This window comes from Populus nigra, chromosome 5 (genome assembly GCF_951802175.1).
Source record: "Populus nigra chromosome 5, ddPopNigr1.1, whole genome shotgun sequence".
Lineage (NCBI taxonomy): Eukaryota > Viridiplantae > Streptophyta > Magnoliopsida > Malpighiales > Salicaceae > Populus > Populus nigra.
Genome location: NC_084856.1, coordinates 16,302,264 through 16,322,284, shown reverse-complemented (window position 1 = coordinate 16,322,284; position 20,021 = coordinate 16,302,264). Strand labels below are relative to the sequence as shown.

The 20,021-nt window shown below is 32.4% G+C and overlaps 1 protein-coding gene across 1 annotated transcript; it reads right to left on the bottom strand.

The window, feature by feature from the left end:
• Nucleotides 1-10,775: 10,775 nt before the first annotated feature.
• LOC133694161 (butanoate--CoA ligase AAE1-like) lies at nt 10,776-19,908 on the bottom strand. Its single transcript, XM_062115622.1, has 2 exons — nt 19,617-19,908; nt 10,776-12,534 (listed from the first exon to the last, which is right to left on the bottom strand). The coding sequence occupies exons 1-2, from the start codon at nt 19,815-19,817 to the stop codon at nt 11,071-11,073; spliced, it is 1,665 nt and encodes a 554-aa protein (XP_061971606.1). The 5' UTR covers nt 19,818-19,908; the 3' UTR covers nt 10,776-11,070.
• Between the last annotated feature and the right edge of the window lie 113 nt (nt 19,909-20,021).

Genomic DNA, 20,021 nt, shown 5'->3' with positions numbered 1-20,021 from the left:
TATACCAAGCTATATACATAAAGAAGAAACTTAACTTGAATTTCTCACTTATATATGGCTTGTGATTGTTCCTCTTCTCCTCTTGATAACAAATTTGTAAAACTCTCCCTTTTTATTTCTATTCATTATAATTGCTTGCTAATTTTGGATTGTTTTAATATTTTTCTTGTAATTATGATAAATTTTTCTTCTTGTGTATTTATATTTTTAAAGTGGTATCTTTGGTCAATAGTTATGTTTTGATGTATGTTTTTTTGTGTCTATCTCAATTAAAAAAACTTTGCAACTTAAGATTGTTGTTTTAAGTTAACTGATTTGAGTTCTGGAGTTCTAAATTAATTGATTAGAACTCTAGATTTACTCTTAGATCTACTCAAGTATTTTCAAATTTGTATTATATAGTTACACAAATATCAATATGATTAAATCCACTTCATACAAATAGTAGTTCAACTGAAGAAGTAACTAAATAATTAAAACAACTTGAATGTATAGTAAACACAATAACTTTTGAAATGAATACTTATATTCATAGAGTGATTCATATTGTAATTACATCCATGAATTAGAACTCCTAGACAATGAAACATCTCTTTGGTATTTTTGGTATATGGAATTGAAACCGTAAGCTTACTAATTACAAAGGAAAATACATGTTTACTTTACTACAGCCTACTATTCTATCGCCTACAATTATCGCCTATAGTTATTGCCTACAGAATTACCACTTACAAATTATCACCTACAAATTATCACCTACTGGTTTTAGGTTTGAAAAGTCTTAAGAACTTGCTAAAATTGAAATGCAGTTATTTGAGTTTGAGTTGTTGATTTTTTTTTGTCCTGATCTTCCTTGTAATCCACATTTAACTTTAACTCCTCTATTTTTAGGTATGACATTTAAGAGTTTACAATATGCTATCAAAGAAAATGTTTTGTGGTCGGTTGGTGGCCCTTTATGGTTTGTTGTGTTCTAGGCTGTTGCCTATTTTTCTCTGTACTACTCTAGAGTTGCTATTTTGGACACTAGTAAGCTTCTTTCTTATGGTCACTTTTATAGCCTTACTATAGCTCCCATTAATTCATTCTCTTTTGCAATTATAATGTATGCACTAGTCTTTTCTTATCGACTCCATGATGAATGAAGTCCTTTTTCATGCCAAGAAGTAAGGGTCAGATTGGTATAAGCTTTGTTCCTTGAGTACATTTTTATCTAGTGAGAACTTTAAGTACTAGACTTCTATCTTGACTAATGGACTTATTATTATTCTAGTCTCTAGCATTGTTAAGGCAGAAAGCTATTACCCTGATCTTGTTGCCATGTAATTTAGCATATGTCACGATCCCCTGCCATCTTTCTTTATAACCATGTCAATTCCCCTTTACACTATAGGTGTAATGCCAAGGTTTCAGATCTTGAAATCTTGGAAAAACATGGAAAGGTTGTTTATGAGTTCTCTGATTTGTCATGTCCAAATCTTTTTCCTACATTAACTATTACTTTCTAGTTTTGGTGGGCTACTATTTGGAAATAAAGTTTCATTGAGAAAGGTATTGCAAAGTCTATTTATGACTTTAGGGTTTTTCTTAAACCTCCTAAAAAAAATACACCAGGAAGTGATAGTAGTAAAGCCTTTGTTATTCTATTTTCTAACTCACACCTTTAAGACCCCAAGAAGATGAAGAAAGTTGAGACCAAGCCTACTGCAAAATCTATTCGAAGTCGGCCCTCCTCTAAGTCTGAGCTATCTATAAAAGCTTTCTATTCCTTAAAGAAAGGAAAATAATTTAAATCTATCGCTTAAAAATCAACAGCTCCTCCTTCTAATTCATCATTTTTTAATTTAGAATATGATTATAAAGAAGTTCCCCTTTATTGTGCAATCAGGTCATGGACCAGGTCTGCTATTTCTAAACCTTCTCTAATTAAAGAGCTTGTTACTGTAAAGTTAGTAGCTTCAAAGTTTCCTTTTAGAGTCTACCACCAGTGTGGAACCTGAGCCTCCTCTAGAAACCCCTGTGATTGATAGAGCTACTACATAAGTCCATAATTCCTCAAATTTAAAGAAAGATGATGAACCAGCTAGTTATGGTAATTTTCTAATGTTATATGTGTTATTTTTAACTAATTATAAGTCTTCCTAACTTAAGCTTAAGCAGCTTGAAAACAGTGTAGATACTTTGAAATCTGAGTTGGCTACTATTAGGCAATAAATTGAATAAAAAAGAAGAAGGCCTTAGGTGGATTTTTAAAGGAGCTGACCAACTTGTATGCAAAGAGGGAGTTTGACTCCCTTTCCTAATTGATTAAGAATCAAATTTCTACTCTATGATTTGGCTTTGATATTTATAAAAGTCTTTTTTAAACTTGATTATCTATGGACTTAACTATCTCATATCTCGAAACAATGAGTTTATGATGGGTTCATATGATATGTTGGAGAAATTGCTCTCACAATTGATATGTATGTGTATGTGTGTGTGTGTTTTTTTGTTAGAATGTTGGAGAAATTGATCCCACATTTCAGGGTATTTATATTTTAATACCTTTTTGTTGGCCTTTTATATGAATGGTGTGTAAATTTTGAGATATTTTCCATTAATCGCTTTTGCATGTATTACCCCATTTATGCTTTCTAACAAATAAGTATTTCCAAAGTAGGTTTGATTTATTCTGAAATGTCCCTCCTAAGTTAGAGACCATTTTTCAAATTGCCTACCTTTCATTCCAGGGGGAGACTTGCTTTGTAGACTAGGTCTCTTTGCATGAATTTTCGTTTCTTCACTTTTTTATTGTATGTTTTTTGAACTTGTAACTTTTCTTTCTACAACTTGTTCAAAGCATCAATTCTTCCCTCATCCATATCCCTTAACTCTTGTATCATTGCGTTTTGATATTGAACTCTTACAAACTTAATATCCACTTCGCAAGGTAATACAACTTTTTGGCCAAACATTAAAGCATAGAGCGTTTCTCCTGTTGCAGTTATAAGTGAAGTTTTATAAGCCCAAAGTACGTCCACCAACATTAATAGTTTTAAAATTTTGATTCTAAAAAACATTGTCATAATAATTGAGATAGAATTTAAACTTTAAGTGCTTGGTTTCACTACGAGAGCACATAGCATCAATAGTACCAAATGATTTGCCATGACATTTAGAATGGACACACTTAAATTTGTTATTTTCTAAACTTCAACCAATTCATACAAATCTTTTCTCACTTCTTTTCCACACCCATTTTCACTCTATGTTTATGATGATATTAGAGGATTATATATAAACACATCTTTCACACAAAATGAAAATATTAATATTTGTTTTCACTCTTTATAGGCATGATAATATTTGCTTGACAATACTACAATCCTTAAGTTCATGTAAAAAGCATGTTAGTGACTCACATAATGTGAAACTCTAATTTATCTATCAATACACGAATATCCAAATTTGCATTTTAATTTAGTATTAAATCTTATGCCTTGTTTGTTTCAGGAAAATGAATTCCTGGATGTCATAACCCAATTTTTGACCATTTTTATTTTAATTATTATTATTATTTTATTTATTGAAAAGGATAAAAAACGATGATAAAAAAATAATAATGATGAAAAAAACAAGTAAAATGAAATAAATGAAGATTGAATTGAAATTTGGGTTAAGGGCAACATGATTGGAAGTTTTAGGGTTTAATTAAACTTTAGAATTAATCTAATTAAGCTTGGAATTAATTTAATTAATCAAGTCAAGGGTTTAATTGAAGAATGGATAAGTTTTGAGACTTAATTAAGCTTGGAATTAATTTAATTAATCCAATTAAGGTTTTAATTGGAGAATTGATAAGTTTTGAGACTTAATTAAGCTTGGAATTAATTTAATTAATCCAATCAGGGGCTTAATTGAAGAAATAGCAAAGTTTGGGGTTAATTGGGGGCACGATTGCAATAGATTAAAGTTCAAGGATTCGTTTGTAAAAAACGCCGAAATACAGGGGTCCAATTACAATTTATCCAGGGGCTTGATTACACGATTTCAGAACTTCAGTGACTAGATTGCAAATGGCCATTCCCATCACACAAACGGCGCCGTTTCTAGAAATCAATTGTCGCCTTCTTCGTCTCCTTCCACAGGAACGGTTTCTGCAGTAATGGCTTTGAAGCCGTTTCAATTGTAGAGGTGCTTGGCATTCTCTGGCTATAAAGCCAGAGAAGATGAGAGAGCGCAGGAGGGGGGTGAAAAAGGAAGAACCCGAAGACGAAAAAAAGACAGTAGAGAGAGGGACAGAACCGGGGGGGGGGGAAGGCAAAAGGAGGAGCAGACTTGCATTCCTCTGTTTCTTCTCAAAGAAACAGAGGAGGCTAAAGAAAAAGACAGAACCGGGGAGTGAGACGGAGAGAAACCGAACCAGGGAAAATTTTGGTCCATCAACCAGCAGCACCTCGTGCTTTTACCACCATTGTCTCCATCTTAGACGGAGAAGATCGGACAAAGAACTAGAAAAGGGAACAAACCGGAGGAGAGGAAGTAACACTGGGAACACCACCAGACGAGCAAAAACAGAGAGGAAACGAAGCAGACACAGGGGGGAGAAAACGAACACCAAAGGAAGAAAATAGAGGACTAAACCCAGCTTTGGTTTAGTTCCAGATTCAAGCATAACACAGAATAAAACAGAGCAAGAAAACAAAGAAAGAAGAACCACCCGAGAGAACCGGCATCGTCATCTTCTTAATTCCTCCATCTCAAGAACTGAGAAAACAGAGGAACACAAAGAAAAAGTAGAAAAGGCGGTAGGAACGGCAGCAAAGGAACGCATAAGGCAAGGTCAGACGCAAACGGGAGGAACCACCGCGCGACAACCATCTTCGTCGTCTCTAGAAGCAGGTACGCCCATCCCACTTTTATTCTCCGTGTTCAATAAAACATTGAACACACTGTGAAGGTAATTTAATTACCTTCACACTGTGTGCATCTTGCCCAGCCGGGTCGCTGGCTTGGGCCAGTGATCAGGCCGGGCCGGGCTGGCTGGGTCCAGCCCAGCCCATGTGGGCTGAGCTGGACCCAGCCCAAAAACAAAAAAAATAAAAAAATAGAAAATAAAAAATAAAAAAATAAAAAATATGCATGAATATATTTAAATTTATTTTTATTGGCAACATTATTCACTTTTATTTTGGGTTACGTAATACTTACCAACGCCAGAGTTGTAAGTATCCGTAGTTGAATATTCACTGGCGCCAGAGTCAGGAATATTATAAACAAATCATCATAGCATAAGAGAATAAATATTTAGCAATTTAAGACAAAACCAGCAATGCAGTCTGCCTCAGGCAAAACGTTTAAGGGGTGATAATATCTTCCCTTTTACGTAACCAGTCCCGTACCATAGAATCTCTGTTGACCAGTTAGGGTTCCTAGTGACCATAATACTAAGTGGCGACTCCTTAAACAAGACCTTTTCCCTTAAAAGAACAAGATGTCAGAAATCTATTTTTTTCACAATTTAGAATTATTTTTAGGGCCGCCGCGATGTCGGGTGCGACACTGGAAACCATTTTCCCCACTTTTCCATATTTGGTGAACATAAGGAAAATGGGTTAAAGGAAACTCAATTCTGGTCAAAGGAAAAAAAGAAGCTTTATGACAGGAAAGTGTTTTCCTTTTTTTATTCTAAGGAAAATGAAGCACCTCTTCTTTGCCTCGTCTTCATCTCGAAAAACTCTGTTAGCCTCTTCAGTGATAACATTCACACTAGTAAGCCACTTTCCAACATCATAGTCAATATCTTCCTCTTCTATTTATAGCCTCGTCTACAGAATGCATCACCCTTGTTTTTGCATCTGACAGCTCTTCTAAGTGAGTTCAGAGGCTCTGAACATTTCTGCTGTAGTTGAATACATGAGTAACGGAGCGCCTAATGGTAACAATTAACAGTTCCACAACCGCAGATGTTAGGGAACCAAGGATCTCCATAGCCAATGTTCTGCCTTTGTTTAGCAACCAAACCACAAGTAAAGGATGATCACTACTGCGATATTTGAAAAACTATAGAGATGGATGTAGCAGATAAAATGAGTGAAAGAATTTGCTTAGAGCAACTGCAGAGAGGTAGAGAGGCTAGGTCAGTTTGTGAAGTCAAGTCAAGCAATTATATTTAAGTAAATATGACCTCAATGACTTCATACCAAAAAACCCAAATATCTAACTCTTACTTGATTAAAAAAATCTTAATACCATAAACATATTTTAAGCTTTTAAAATTGAAAAAAAATTTAATAGGTTTTATTTATAAAAAATTTCACAAGGTTATATCTCTATAATATTATATGACATATATAGTTATATTTTATAAAATAAGCTATATATTAATATAAAATATATAAAAAAAAATCATCATTACACTTTTTAGATTTTATTCTTTTATTGTAAGTGATTAAATATTTATATTTCATATTTTTCATATATTAGATAAATTTGAAAAAAAAATTAATTCATTAATAAATTATTTTCTAGTTTATTTTCCATAACATAACCAAACACTAGAAAATGTTTTCCAGTTCATTTTTCATTACACTATCAAACATCGAAAAATACTTTCCTGAAATTCACTTTCCAAAAGAAAACTACTTTCCTGTAAACAAACTGGGCCTTAATAAAATCTTTCTATTGTGCACAATCTAAGGCTTTATTTGGCCTTTGAAGAATTATTTACATCTTAAAATAAATGATAATCATGAAACTACTTTTAATAGCTTGTCAATAACTCATATATTCAACACAAAAAGCATGAATTATACTATCACATAATCATCATTCTTCCTTGAAACTTTACCGTCAAACAATCACAACCTTTTTAGTTGTTAACACTTTTTATCAAAACTTTACTTTTTATTTGAAAATCACAGGACTTTGAATATATATATATATATATATATATATATATATATATATATATATAATTTCAATCTCTTAAATATTTTTTTTTATTAATTTTTCATAGAAAAACTACCATTATAAAAATATTAGATTATATTGCCCCCCATTAGACCTCATTGCCATTCACTCCTAAATTATAGGAGGATGTGCCATTTGGTAATACCAATAATGTTATTATCAAAACTTGAATTTTTAGAGTTTTTTTTAGGGTTTTATAAAAACTTGGAATAATGTTATTATCAAAATGAAAATACTAACCGATAATGTTATTAATGAAACCTGACATCCTAGCATTGTAAATTTTTGTTGTAGCTAGGGAATGTATTAACACCCCTAACACATCTTATCTGAGGTAAGTTGCATTGTATGGTCTAAAAATGGTTTAAAGGTGTTGATAAGTTCCTAATGAGTGATCCGTCTATAACTCAGAATGAAGATTTATGCTCATAAATAAATTTAGCTTTTTGAATTTATTATGGGCTCGTATACCGAGGTAAATTTTTATAGAAAGAATCCATGTAAGTGCCCTGACAAACCTATCTTGGAAGACGAAAGTGTTTTCCATAACTCATATATTATAGTGAAAAACATTCTCATTTACAATTGGTGAATATCCAAAATAATTATAAGAATTTTCTAATCAACTTCTGGTACTTCAATACTAACCTACTAGTAGGTCTAATATTTATACCAGAATGTTGACCATTAATTTTTTAGAATTAAAATTTTTAGGGTTATTGAAATATTGGTCAAATCCCTAATAATTTTTACAAACTTATTGTAAATTAAAAAAAAAAGCATAGAAATTTCTGAAAACAAAGCTTAAAAAAACATTTTCCCACTTTTTATAAATAAAATGCGATTTTTATAATAATTAGGTCATATGCAACAAACAAAAATTATTTTTTGTTTTTTTAAGGTCATATTTGTCAAAAATCTATTAAAAAAAATCAAAACTGTCAAAATAGGCTCAAGGAGTGTTTGCTAAACACACTTTTAAACCAAAAAAACCTTTAGTAAAAACATTGCCAACCAAATAGGATCTTAACCTTTGACAATATCAGGTTGACCTAACTGAGTTGATCCAACCGGGTTGACTCGACTGGTTGACCTGAAATCTTTGGTCCGACCATAAACCAAATTAAAGATTTTGATTTGACCCGAAAACTAAACCAAAACTAAAACTAAAACTTAAAATGAATCAAACTTTAAAAAAAAGACACAAAAACACAAAAATCTTTGACAAAAAAGGATCAAACACAAAAAAAATAATCAAGAACACAAAAAGCATTCAAAGTGTTTCTAACAATATGGATCCCAAATCAGACCGGGTACAATCAAAATAAAGATATAGACATGTTGGAAATCATACAAGGATCCCTAATCTAGCATTCGTTTACTTTGCTTATCAAATAATTAACATGATTTTGTCAAAATGAGTTTCGATTCAAAATTAAATCTTAGGATTAAAACCCCCATAAACTTGTTTATTTACTAGTCAAGTTGCTCGAATGGCTTAGTGTAAAGAATTGAACTGAAACTGGTCCAAATCATTGGTTTAAGACAATGTTTTTTTAAGAACATGAGGAATACTGTTTTAGAACCCAGAAAAATGCCCATATATACTTAGCACTATCAAACCCTAAAAATAGCTTTTTAGGCCTTTAAACACACTGCTTTTGGTCCTCAAAAATCATATTATCAATACTAAGCCTCTTTGAATCCAAATAACTAACAAATAATATCAAATCATCAATAACATATATGAAGTTCTAAAGTTCAAAACTATTAAAGCAAACATATTCATGCTATTTGGATTCAAAATTTAACATTTTTAACATCTATATGCTAAAATATACTTGTATGAACCATGAACTTGCACTAAAAACATCAAATTGATCAACATCCTTCCAAAAAATTTAACCTACAAATAAAAAGATTCAAAAACCAATCAAAATTCCTCAAATACATCATTAACATGAGATAAAAACATACAATCAAATAAGCATCAAAACCAAGAATCATGCCTTTAATGCAAGACTCACTAACATATTATTGACCAAAACTAAAATAAACTATCATAATGAAAGTTCGAGCAATCTAAAACATGCTTAAAACAAGAACAAGAACAAAAACAAAACAAATTCTTTCGAAAAACGTCAGATCATTCTAGCACCAAAATCAATCTAAAAATGCAAGATGAGCTCAAAAGAGGTTTAAATATTAATAAAGCATGAATAGGTAGGTCACATAGACTCCACCCTTGAACTTTTACGTGGTTATACCTTTTTCAAGCTTGCTGGCTATAGACAATTGTGTTCCTTCTCTTCTCTTTCATTCTTTCCCTTTCACTATCTTTTCATTCCAAAGCTTGTTAGACCCGTTATATTAGGCCTTTAAACCTTCACACCAAGGTCTTTTCACATTGTATTTCTTTATGTTTATTCTTTTTTTTTTCATTTTCTAGGGGGTATTTATAAGGTTTTGCTAGGGTTCTTGATGGATTCAAACATAGATTGATCAAACCTTAGTCGTTTGATCAAAATGAGAGAGTTCTAGATAGATATTAACAACTGGAACCTTTATCCTTTAATTGTTTTAGGATGGTGGTTTTGCAACAAACTTAATTTTTAGATATTTTCGTGGTTTTTTCAAACTTGGAGACGAAAAAGCTTGTTTGGATCTATTCATACTCAATTTGGAGGACTGTAACTCCACATTTATTCGTTTAAAGGTGTCAACTCGATCAACTGAGAATTTAAAAATATAGTGAAGGTTGATCAGGGACAAGATGTTGTTAATTTCGTTGAAGAAAATAGGATGTAAAAATTTGATGAGAGTAGCTGATCTTTGTAGAGGAGGTATTTCTCAGTTGAATGGTGGTGGTTACATTCCTAGAAGTGGTCGAAGAAACCACATTCATTCGTATAAAGATGCCTACTCGATCAACAAAAACTACTAAAAAGAAGCTAAACAGTGGCCAAACAACACGTCATCTAGGTTAAACTTTAGAAATTAGGGTTTTTAATTTGGTATTTGATAAATTTCACTTTAGTCTCTATTTTTTTAATTTCTTTTAATTGCACCAGTAATTACCTCTTAAACTCTTAATTTCATGCAATATTACCCATGCCAAACTCAGTCATCAGCCTCAAAGTTGGCTGCTTGTTTCATTTCAGTCAATGGTTATAAAATTGTGCATTTTGACACCCAATTGATAAAAAAACTTTCAATTTATTCAATTTGGCCCCTTATTTGATCAATTTCAACCCCTGCATTCACACGCTTTTTTCAAATTTGGTCCTCGATTTTGGAATTCTTCAATCAAGTCCCTAATTGCTCATCAAACTTCAATATTTATGCAATTAAGCCTTGATTTGATCAAATTAATTTTTTATAATTTCATTTTGTTCCTAGACTTTAATTTCTTTTAATTAAAGCCTAAATAGACTTCAAAAATTAAATTTTCTTGCAATTAAGTCCTCAATAAAATTAATTAAGCCTTGTAAAATTCTCATTGAGTCCTTACCTATATAAATTTGTATTTCTTTACCCCAAATAAAAATATTCTCACCAATGAGTCAATTTTACCAATCTTATACATTTTGGTCCTTCGCCACCAAAATGGATAATCTTCTAGGCTTTCTTCCTTTATATCCTCTTGTATTTTGGATTTTTTTCTAGTTTTTTCTTTTCTTGATTTTTTATGGGTTCAAAAGTGGGTAACAACAAATTTATTTAGTTTAATTTTGTATGTGTTTAATTTTTGTTTGTTACTTTCTTTTATAAGTTTAAATTTCATTCTAGATACATTTAATAATATTAAGTAATCATAATACTTTTAGTTGAATAAAATCAAACTTCAATAATTGCAATTAATTAATTAATTTTTTTATAACATAGATAGAGGTATAAATACAATAACAATGTCATCTCCTTGATATATGCCAAGCTGCATAATCCAAGAGAGGGAAGCGATCCATGATAACTGTGAATGGAGGAAGGAGGGCATGCCATAGAACCATCGACATAACCAAGCACACCTTGACCTGGAGATGCTAAATATATCAATGTAAGCATATGCTATGAGAGTGATGCCTAATTTGTTACTCATTTCATGCCAAAAAACTACCTTCAACAATTGGCAAGGCCGGTACCAGTGTTGGCATTGACCGTCTCCCTCATAGCAAATTTTTGCACCTTTCCAGAGAAATTGATTGGTAATTCCCCAAACACTATAGTTCTTGGAATCATAAGGTCTGGCAATTGATCACCACAGAACTCAATAATCTCTTTAGCACTAGCACCAAAACCTTCCTTCAATTTCACAAATGCACATGGCACCTCATTCAAAAGAGCATCAGGCTGTCCAATAACGGCAGCCTCTGAAACCTTTGGATGACTTAACAATACTGCTTCCACTTCTAATGTGCTTATAGCCTCTCCCCCTGAGATGATAATATCCTTAGCTCGGTCTTTCATTTGTAAGTAACCATTCGGATGCCTTACTCCAAGGTCTCCTGTATGAAACCACCCACCCTTTAAGGTTTCTTGAGTAATTTCTGTACTTTTCAGGTACCCTGACATCAAAATGTTGCCTCTAAACATCACTTCACCAATGGTTTTCCCATCATTCGGTACGCTTTCCATGGTCTTTGGATCCTTTACATCAACCCCTTCAAGTAAAAGGTTGTGTAGTCCTTCACGCCTCCTGATTTCTTCTTGTTCAATTTCGGACGTAGAATCAGATTCAGGTTTCCATGGCCTAATAGTTGCTGGACCAAGAGCTTCTGTCATGCCGTAACCATGATACACATTAAATCCCAAACCTTCAACCTTAGTGAGAATCTCTGAATTTGGCAATGATCCGGCCACAACAACATTAACACTGCACGGAAATGGACTTTGGGAACTAGCTCTAGCTGGTGCATTTGCAATGGTGTTCAAAATAGCTGGTGGACCGCAGAAGTGAGTTACCTTGTGGAGAGATACAGCATCGAATATGATTTCTGCCGAGACATTTCTGAGGCAGATATTGGTACCACCAAGGGCAGCCATTGCCCATGTAAGGCACCATCCATTACATCGAAACATGTCCACTGTCCATAGAAACACTGGCATTTGTCTCATGTCAAATCTGAATATCACAGCCAAGGAGTTGAGATAGGCAGCTCTGTGACTATATACCACTCCTTTAGGTTTTCCAGTTGAACCTGAAGTGTAATTCACTGAAATCGGATCACATTCGTTGTTCGGTCGGATTATCCTAAAATCATCTCTCCCCATTTCAAGAAGACAATTGTAATCCAGGTCACTGGCAATGTTTTTGCGGTCCATTGAAGAAGATTTGTCACACTCGGGGATTACCACAAGGTGGGGTGGGTTGACTTTTTTCTGAGAGAGGAGGTCCAGTGCCTTAAGCACAGCATCAGTGAACTGGTAATCCACAAAAATGAGTTTGGCCTCCAGTTGCTCTAATGCCAAAGCCAATGTGGATGCATCTAACCTGGTGTTAAGCGCAGAAATAACTGCCCCAGCCATCGGAACACCAAAATGTAATTCATAAAGTGCCGGAACATTAGGGGCAAAAGCTACAACCTGGTCATGAAAAACAACTATTAGAAATGACAAGATATCATTACCATTTTGGCAACATGTAAGACCCAGTGACAGAACATTGGTAGAATAACTTGAGATGACGTGAAGTTTATGAAAAATAGACCAAATCTCTTCTGAATTTTTTGATTGAAGGAAACTTTGTTTCTAGTTATTTTTTTGATTTCTTATACTAATTATTTTCTTGGAATGTCATCGTTCCATTAAGTCTCCATTCATTAACAAATGGAATCTCACATGTATCCAACATAACATTTGTACGTACCACCTGATAAAAAAATGAAATTTCAACTACAAGCAGTGGTCTCTACTTAAAAGCTTTCTTATCTTCACCCCCTAGACTCTAGACTCAGGCATATGCTCAAGCCAAGCATCACGTCTGAATTTATTTTTCACCTCTAACCGGATCATGCAACTCCTTTAAGCATAACACTTCCCTAAGAATTTTTTCAGGACCCCAATTGATTATATCGATAATTTTTCGAGACCTCTACATGAGCTCCTCGATATTTTATATTAATCTAACACATATTATTTTGAATAGAATATAATTCAATATACCATATTAATTTATAAAGGTAAAATGACTTTTCAGTCTTTCATCTCCACAAAAAAAATAAGACTCATTAATTATAAATACCCCATGAATCCATTAAGTTCAAGATTTACAATCTTTTCATTCTCAATATTTTTAGCATATATATTTTCAGAATCTATCTCTCTAAAATATCATTGTATTTTTTCTCTCTACAAAGTTATTGACTAAAGCATCTAAGAGTCCCTTCATCCATTAAAAGGGATCTTTGCAGGTACCGGCTACAAGTCACTACGGCTTATTAGGCACTAGTTACCAGCTACTTGGACTTTTCATATCAAGCTACCGGACACCTTAGCTAGAGAGAATGGATCAGATTGATAGAACTAAGAGATTAACCAATTATCCAACACATAAGTCTTATTCCTAAAATACTTGGATTTTTTAGGACATCATCATTAATGTTGTATGTGAGAAATTAATAAATAAGCCATTAATTTTTAAGACTTGTTTTTGACATTTTTAGATCATTCCATAGCACACAACCAAGACACACTTGGGCCAAGATGCATGAAGAATATATTCGTTACCGCCATCACGAGCATTTCTGCCTATCCATACCTTCAACAACTTATCAATCGGGTGCAAGTCTTTACTCAAGTCATGTTGGCAACCTAGGGAAAAAATCATACCTTGTCACTGCAACAAGTTTTGGCACCTGTGGTAACACATTTAACCCTATCACCATTGCTATTAGTCGCTCTTACCACTCGTAGGCCATTGCACTATCCAGAAAAGCCTGGGTAGAATGACCTTTAGAAGAGTATTTTTCCTCTATACTCGCCAAATCCCTATAGGGGTCGCTTATATCATTGCATACCCATGCACATAGTTGGTACTCTAAACACGTTCCCTTTAGCTACCGCAGGATGAACCTTAGTTAGTTACCAATCATGTTGTTTTAAACCAAACTCTCTAGGCTCCTTAGTGTCGAACAGATCACCTCATCATGCATTATCCTCAATAAGAAGTATGTTTAATTTGAGACAAAAATATCTTTGACATACATTTCCTATCTACAGATCTCCAGTACAGTCTCGGACTGGCACGACTCTCCAATTGGGCTCCCAGGCCTCATGAAATCTCTTGGGATTGGTCTTAGATCTCTTATCTCTCAAGTGTAGTCTTGGACTAGCATGAATCTCCAATGAAGCTCTCAGGCCTCACACAATCTCCAAAGATTGATCTCGGATCTCCTGCTCTTTAGGTATGATCTCATATCTTTCTCTCTCTAGTGCAATTTTGAACCAACTCAACTTTTTAGTGGGGCTTCTAGGCCTTACAATGTCCTCATATATGATCTAGGATATCCCGCTCTCTAGTGCAGTCTTGGACTGGCCCGACTCACCAATAGAGCTCTCGAGCCTCACATAATCTCTAGGGATGATCTCAGAGCTACCACTTTCAAGAACAATCTCTTTTCAATTTGGGTCTTACAAGCGCCATGCCATGCCAAGAAAGCCATAAGCCTTCCACTCTAAAAATAATAACTCTTTAGTGTGGGACTCTCACACTTTATGTCATTCTAGGGAGGTCACATATCTTCTACACTCCATTGAACACTCTGCGATAAAGGGATCTCATACCTCATGTTGTCCTAGGGAGGTCACATTCCTCCGACACTCCAACACAACTACTCTCTAATGGAGTGGCTCTTAAGCCTTAAACCATTGCCAAAAAGGCTACATGCCTCCCACTCTAATGCAATCTTTCTTTGATAGGGGCTTCCCAACCCCATACCATTGACTAGGAGGCCACAAGCCTCCCTCTCTCTAGTATGATCTCGGATCAATATGGGGTTTTAAGCCTCACAGTATTATAGGGAATGATCCTTAAGGAGTCTTCCTCAACCCATTAGAAACCCTCGACCTCTTAGAATTTTTTCTCTAAGTATAGGTGTCGTCATGGGTCCGCTCCTCTTCGTCCCTTATAAATTTTTCTATGTATGGGCATTGCAATGAATCCATCCCTCTTCACCTCTTATAAACTTTTCTATGTATGGGCGTCATCATAGGTTCACTCCTTTCTACCCTTTAAAATACGTATTATTTTGAATGGAATACAACTCAATATACTACATTAATTTATAGGGGTGAAATGACTCTTCAACCCTTCCTCTTCATAAAAATACAAGACTTGTCTGCTATAAATACTCCTTGAATCCACCAAGTTCAAGGTTCACAATATTCTTTTCATTTTCAATATTTTTAGCATATATATTTTTAGAGTTTGTCTCTAAAATATCACTGCACTTTCTCTCTCCACAAAACTGTGAACTTAAGCATCTGAGAGTCTTTACATCCATCAAAAAGGACTTTTTACAGGTACCAACTACAAGTCACCTCAGCTCACTAGGCACTAGACATTAATCACCTTAATTTATCAGACATTAACTATCAGTCATCACTTAGGCTTTTCATATTATGCTACTAGACACCTTAGCTAGGAAGAATGTATCAAATTGCTATAATTAAAAAAATAACTAATTATCCAACACATAAATTTTATTCCTAAATTACTCGGATTTTCTACAACATCATTAAGTTTGGCCTAAGATTTGCTAAGTCGGACTCATCACTTACCAACTACTCGTGATCATGGGTCCTTCTTAATTGGATGGATCAAATGGCTATGATATGCATTTGAGTTTGTTAAAATGGATGAAACCTTGACAAAGAGGTGACATTTCCAAAAAAAAAAAAAGTAAACAAAACATGAGGACACAAATGAAAATTTCCAAAGGTTAGATACTAAGTTTAAGTTTTTGTTGGTCAAATTATCAACCATTAAAGGTTTGAGCCATTCGATTGAAACATAAAGCAGAGACTTTGTGTTTAAACCGGATGTCTCAACAATTTAGTCCGTCTTTCTTCTTCTAATTACTGTTATATATATGTAGGCAATGCTGGATCCTAAATCAATTTTGGAAGAGGTGTCATGATTGCATGTAAGTTTACCAAATTTGAACTTAAAGCTTAAAGTACAGAATCAAAGTGTTCCAAAAAAATAAATAAAAACCCGACAAAATGTGAATTATGTAATGCAACAAAACTATAAACATACTATATTGAAAGATATTTTCGTGACAATCCCTTAAAATATAATAAGTACGTTCTTTAAAGTCAAATTAGTAAGCTAAATCTTTTAATTCCATTATTTTGATAAAATAAGAATTAATTAGATTTTCAGCAACTAATTCTACAAAACAAGCTGTAGCAAAATAATAAAAATAAAAATAAAAATCAATTGCAATATTTAATTTGAACTTATTCTCTAATATATAAGTCCATTTAGGTATGAATCATGTAATTAAACTGAGCTATTTGAACATAATTTAAAAAAAAATATGTAAGAAACTCTTAAAACATATATAATAAGCTCATTTAGGACAAGAAAGCAAAATAACCAAAATGAAAACCTCATCAATAAGAATTTCACATATATTATAATGTATATTAATGTTTGTGATTTGATGAATATTATCTAAAATCTTATGCTTATCATATAATTGGAAATAACAAAATCAAGACATTTTAAAGAATATATATATTTGTAACAAAATATGAATAATAGTATACATGGGTTTGAGAGCAGGTAAATGATATAAATAATGGAATAAATTTTGTTACGTAGTGAATAAGATGAAACAGCTAAGACAATAATAAAAGGTTAGTTGTGTAGAATAATCATCTAAATTTAAAAGTTTAATTATTTAAATAAAATTTTAAAATATAATTTATATTATTATTTAACATGCTCATTCAAGTAAAAATTTTTTAAATTTAAAAATTGCATATAATCATACTAACTTGTGTTTATTTTTTATCAAATAAAATAAAATGTTGAGATTCAAATTCATGACTACTTGATGAATGAGATTGTCATACCGTATCAAATAACCTTTTAAACTAATTTTTTTTTAAGATTTTAGATTAAATCTTAGATATGTTAATTTCTAAAAGTAATTTTTTTCTATACAAGACAAAACAATTTGCAAAGTAAATTTTGTAGTAAAATCACTTTATTTGAACAAAAATTTGGTAATATTTGTAACGAACCCTTGAAATCCAACTCTGGAGGCATTCAGCTAATTCACCGAATCATTTTAGTTCCATGAATCATTTTAGTTCGGTAAGAATAAAATAACGTCAAAAGGAAGAGACGTGTAAGAAACAAACACTAATTTGCCAGCTTTTTCTTCTTTATCTTTTACAACGGTCTAGAATATGCGTTTTCATTTTCTGTTGGAATGGGTCCATTAATGAAGCAGATGGTGAAATGATACTGACGTGTGTGTGTCTATATATATATATATATATATATATATATATATATATATATATATATATTTATTTATTTTGTTTATAATATTGATCATGATTAGATAAGCATCTGTTAAGGCAATCAAAGACACGTTGGATGCAAGTTACATGCAAGAAAAGATGCACTTGCACATGATGGCACGTTGCAAGTCACCGCTTGACTTTGCTTTGTAAGTCAATGGGACCACCTACCTCTTAGACTACACTAGATTATTTATTGCGCTGTGCTTTTGGTCAAATTATTATTTTTTAAATTAAAATAATATTCAATTATCATTAACATGTTTTCAAGATAGAAAAAAAAATAAAATAAAAAATTATGTTGAGATTGATCTAATAGTTAATTTGACAAGTTTAAAAATAATTTGAACAACAAAAAAGAAAAAACATAGTTTGAATTTTAAGATGATATTTTTAAAAAAATATCGAGACGAAAATATATTGAATCGACACAGCTTAATTTAAATTAATATGTAAAATCTGCAATTTAGTTTATAAGACTGTGATAACCTTATAAAAAGCAAATTAAAAAAACATTTTGAAATATAATTCTTAATCAATTCAGTGTTAAAAAATTAAAAAAAAATCAATTAAAAAAGAACAAAGAAAAAACTTAAGTTAATTAACCTTTTAAAACTATATCATGAGACCAGGATAACCCAATAGAAAACATATCAAAATAAATCATGAAGTTTAATTTTCAATCAATCCAACATTGAGAGATGAAATTGAAAAATAAAATCAATTAAAAAAGAAAAAAAAACTTGAGTCAACTCGATTTAACCCGCTAGATCTTTGACTCAGTCCATGAGACTGAGATAATCTTGTAGAAAATAAACTAAAACAAATTATAAAATTTAATTTTTAATTAACTCAAATGGTGAAAGATAAAATTAAAACAAAATCAATTATAAAAATAAACTAATGTTAAAAAATAAAATTAAAAAAAATTATTTTATTACAATAACAAACAATATATACTTTGTGAGGAAGCTAACAATGATTCCCCCTTCTGTTAATATTTTACATATCAGTATATGCATGCAAATCAAATTTAAATAAATACACTGAATGAATTAACATATGATTTTTATGATTAAGCAATTATCAATCAAGAGCGTCAATGAGAAACTAAGTTTTCTTCCCTTCTCTAATATTTTGAGAGTTTCTTGAGTAGTTTTAGGTGTGTATTTAGATGTTGTCATTGGTGATGATATTTTTCTTTTTCAATTTCTTTTTTTTTTAAGTTTTGTCCCTTTTGTTTTTACTACTAATTAAAATATGATGTTTTTGTGATGTTTTAGTCTACTTTATTTAATAATTTCCTTTTTAAAAAGTTTATATTTCTTGTTTTGATGGATTTTAAAAGAATTTCAAGTACAAAATCAGTCTTCATAGATTGTCGCAAAACTTATATATAAAACTTTAATTTGAAAACATAAAAAAAATCATATTTAATGAAAGAAAAAAAAAACTTGTATGTAACTCTAATCAATAGAAGGAATCAAGATAAAACGATTGGCTTGATGTCCAATGGAAACACTTCAAAAGGGAAAGACTTAATTAGTTCAAATTCTATGCTATTAGTTATGCAATTAAAAGAAAGAAACATTATTAGTAAAATCAGGAAAAAAATTATATGCAGGGTTAACAAAGGATTAGGCCAAAGTCTCGAAAGAACAAGAAAAGACAGAAGATTGTCAGGAAGTTAACAAGCCGAGAATTGGTAAAAAGAAAGAAAAAAAAATCAATATGAGAAGACTAAAAGAAAGTCGTCCGTCTTTGTTAATGGCTTCTCGAACTCTCTTGCATCTCGCAATTCAAGTCGTTCGACTTTAATTAGGGCTTGACATTAGCAAGTCTTTTTTTAGCCTCAGTGACGTCCTGTTATTTTTTTATTCATCAAAACAAAGCTATTCAAGCACTCGAAAGCGAGACATTTCACCAAACATTTTATGGCATAAAACGCTAGCTATCATCTACAATGCTGAGAAGCATCCTATCAATAATGGCGATTTGGCTAAAACCCAGGAAACACTGAACAATATATTTGCAATCTCAAGTTCGAGTCCTCTCTATATTGACAAGAAATATAATAGATATTGACAAGAATGCATAGCAAATTAAGTGTGGAGAGCCAAACTTACAATATCACCTGGGCAAATCTTCAACTGAACTAAAGCAGAAGCAACCTTGACACATCTGTCAAACGTATCTTTCCATGAAAACCTGACATTACTGCCATACACAATGGAAACTTTATCTCCATAAACCGTAGCAGCTCTCTCTAGGAAACTTATTGGTGACAAGGGCACGTAGTTTGCAGGGCAGTGATAAATTCCCTCCATTTCTCACGTCTCTTGAGGGATGTTCTTCGAATGCGATACAGGGGAATGCTTATAAATACAGAGGTGGAGCCTATGGCATCATAAGTCAGCCCGTAACCTCTCTTTTTTTATATGGAAAAAATGCTTTCACTCGTAAATAATTAATGAGGCGATGACAGGTACAAAACACAGCATCAGCTTTGTGCTAACACCATTAACGCATTT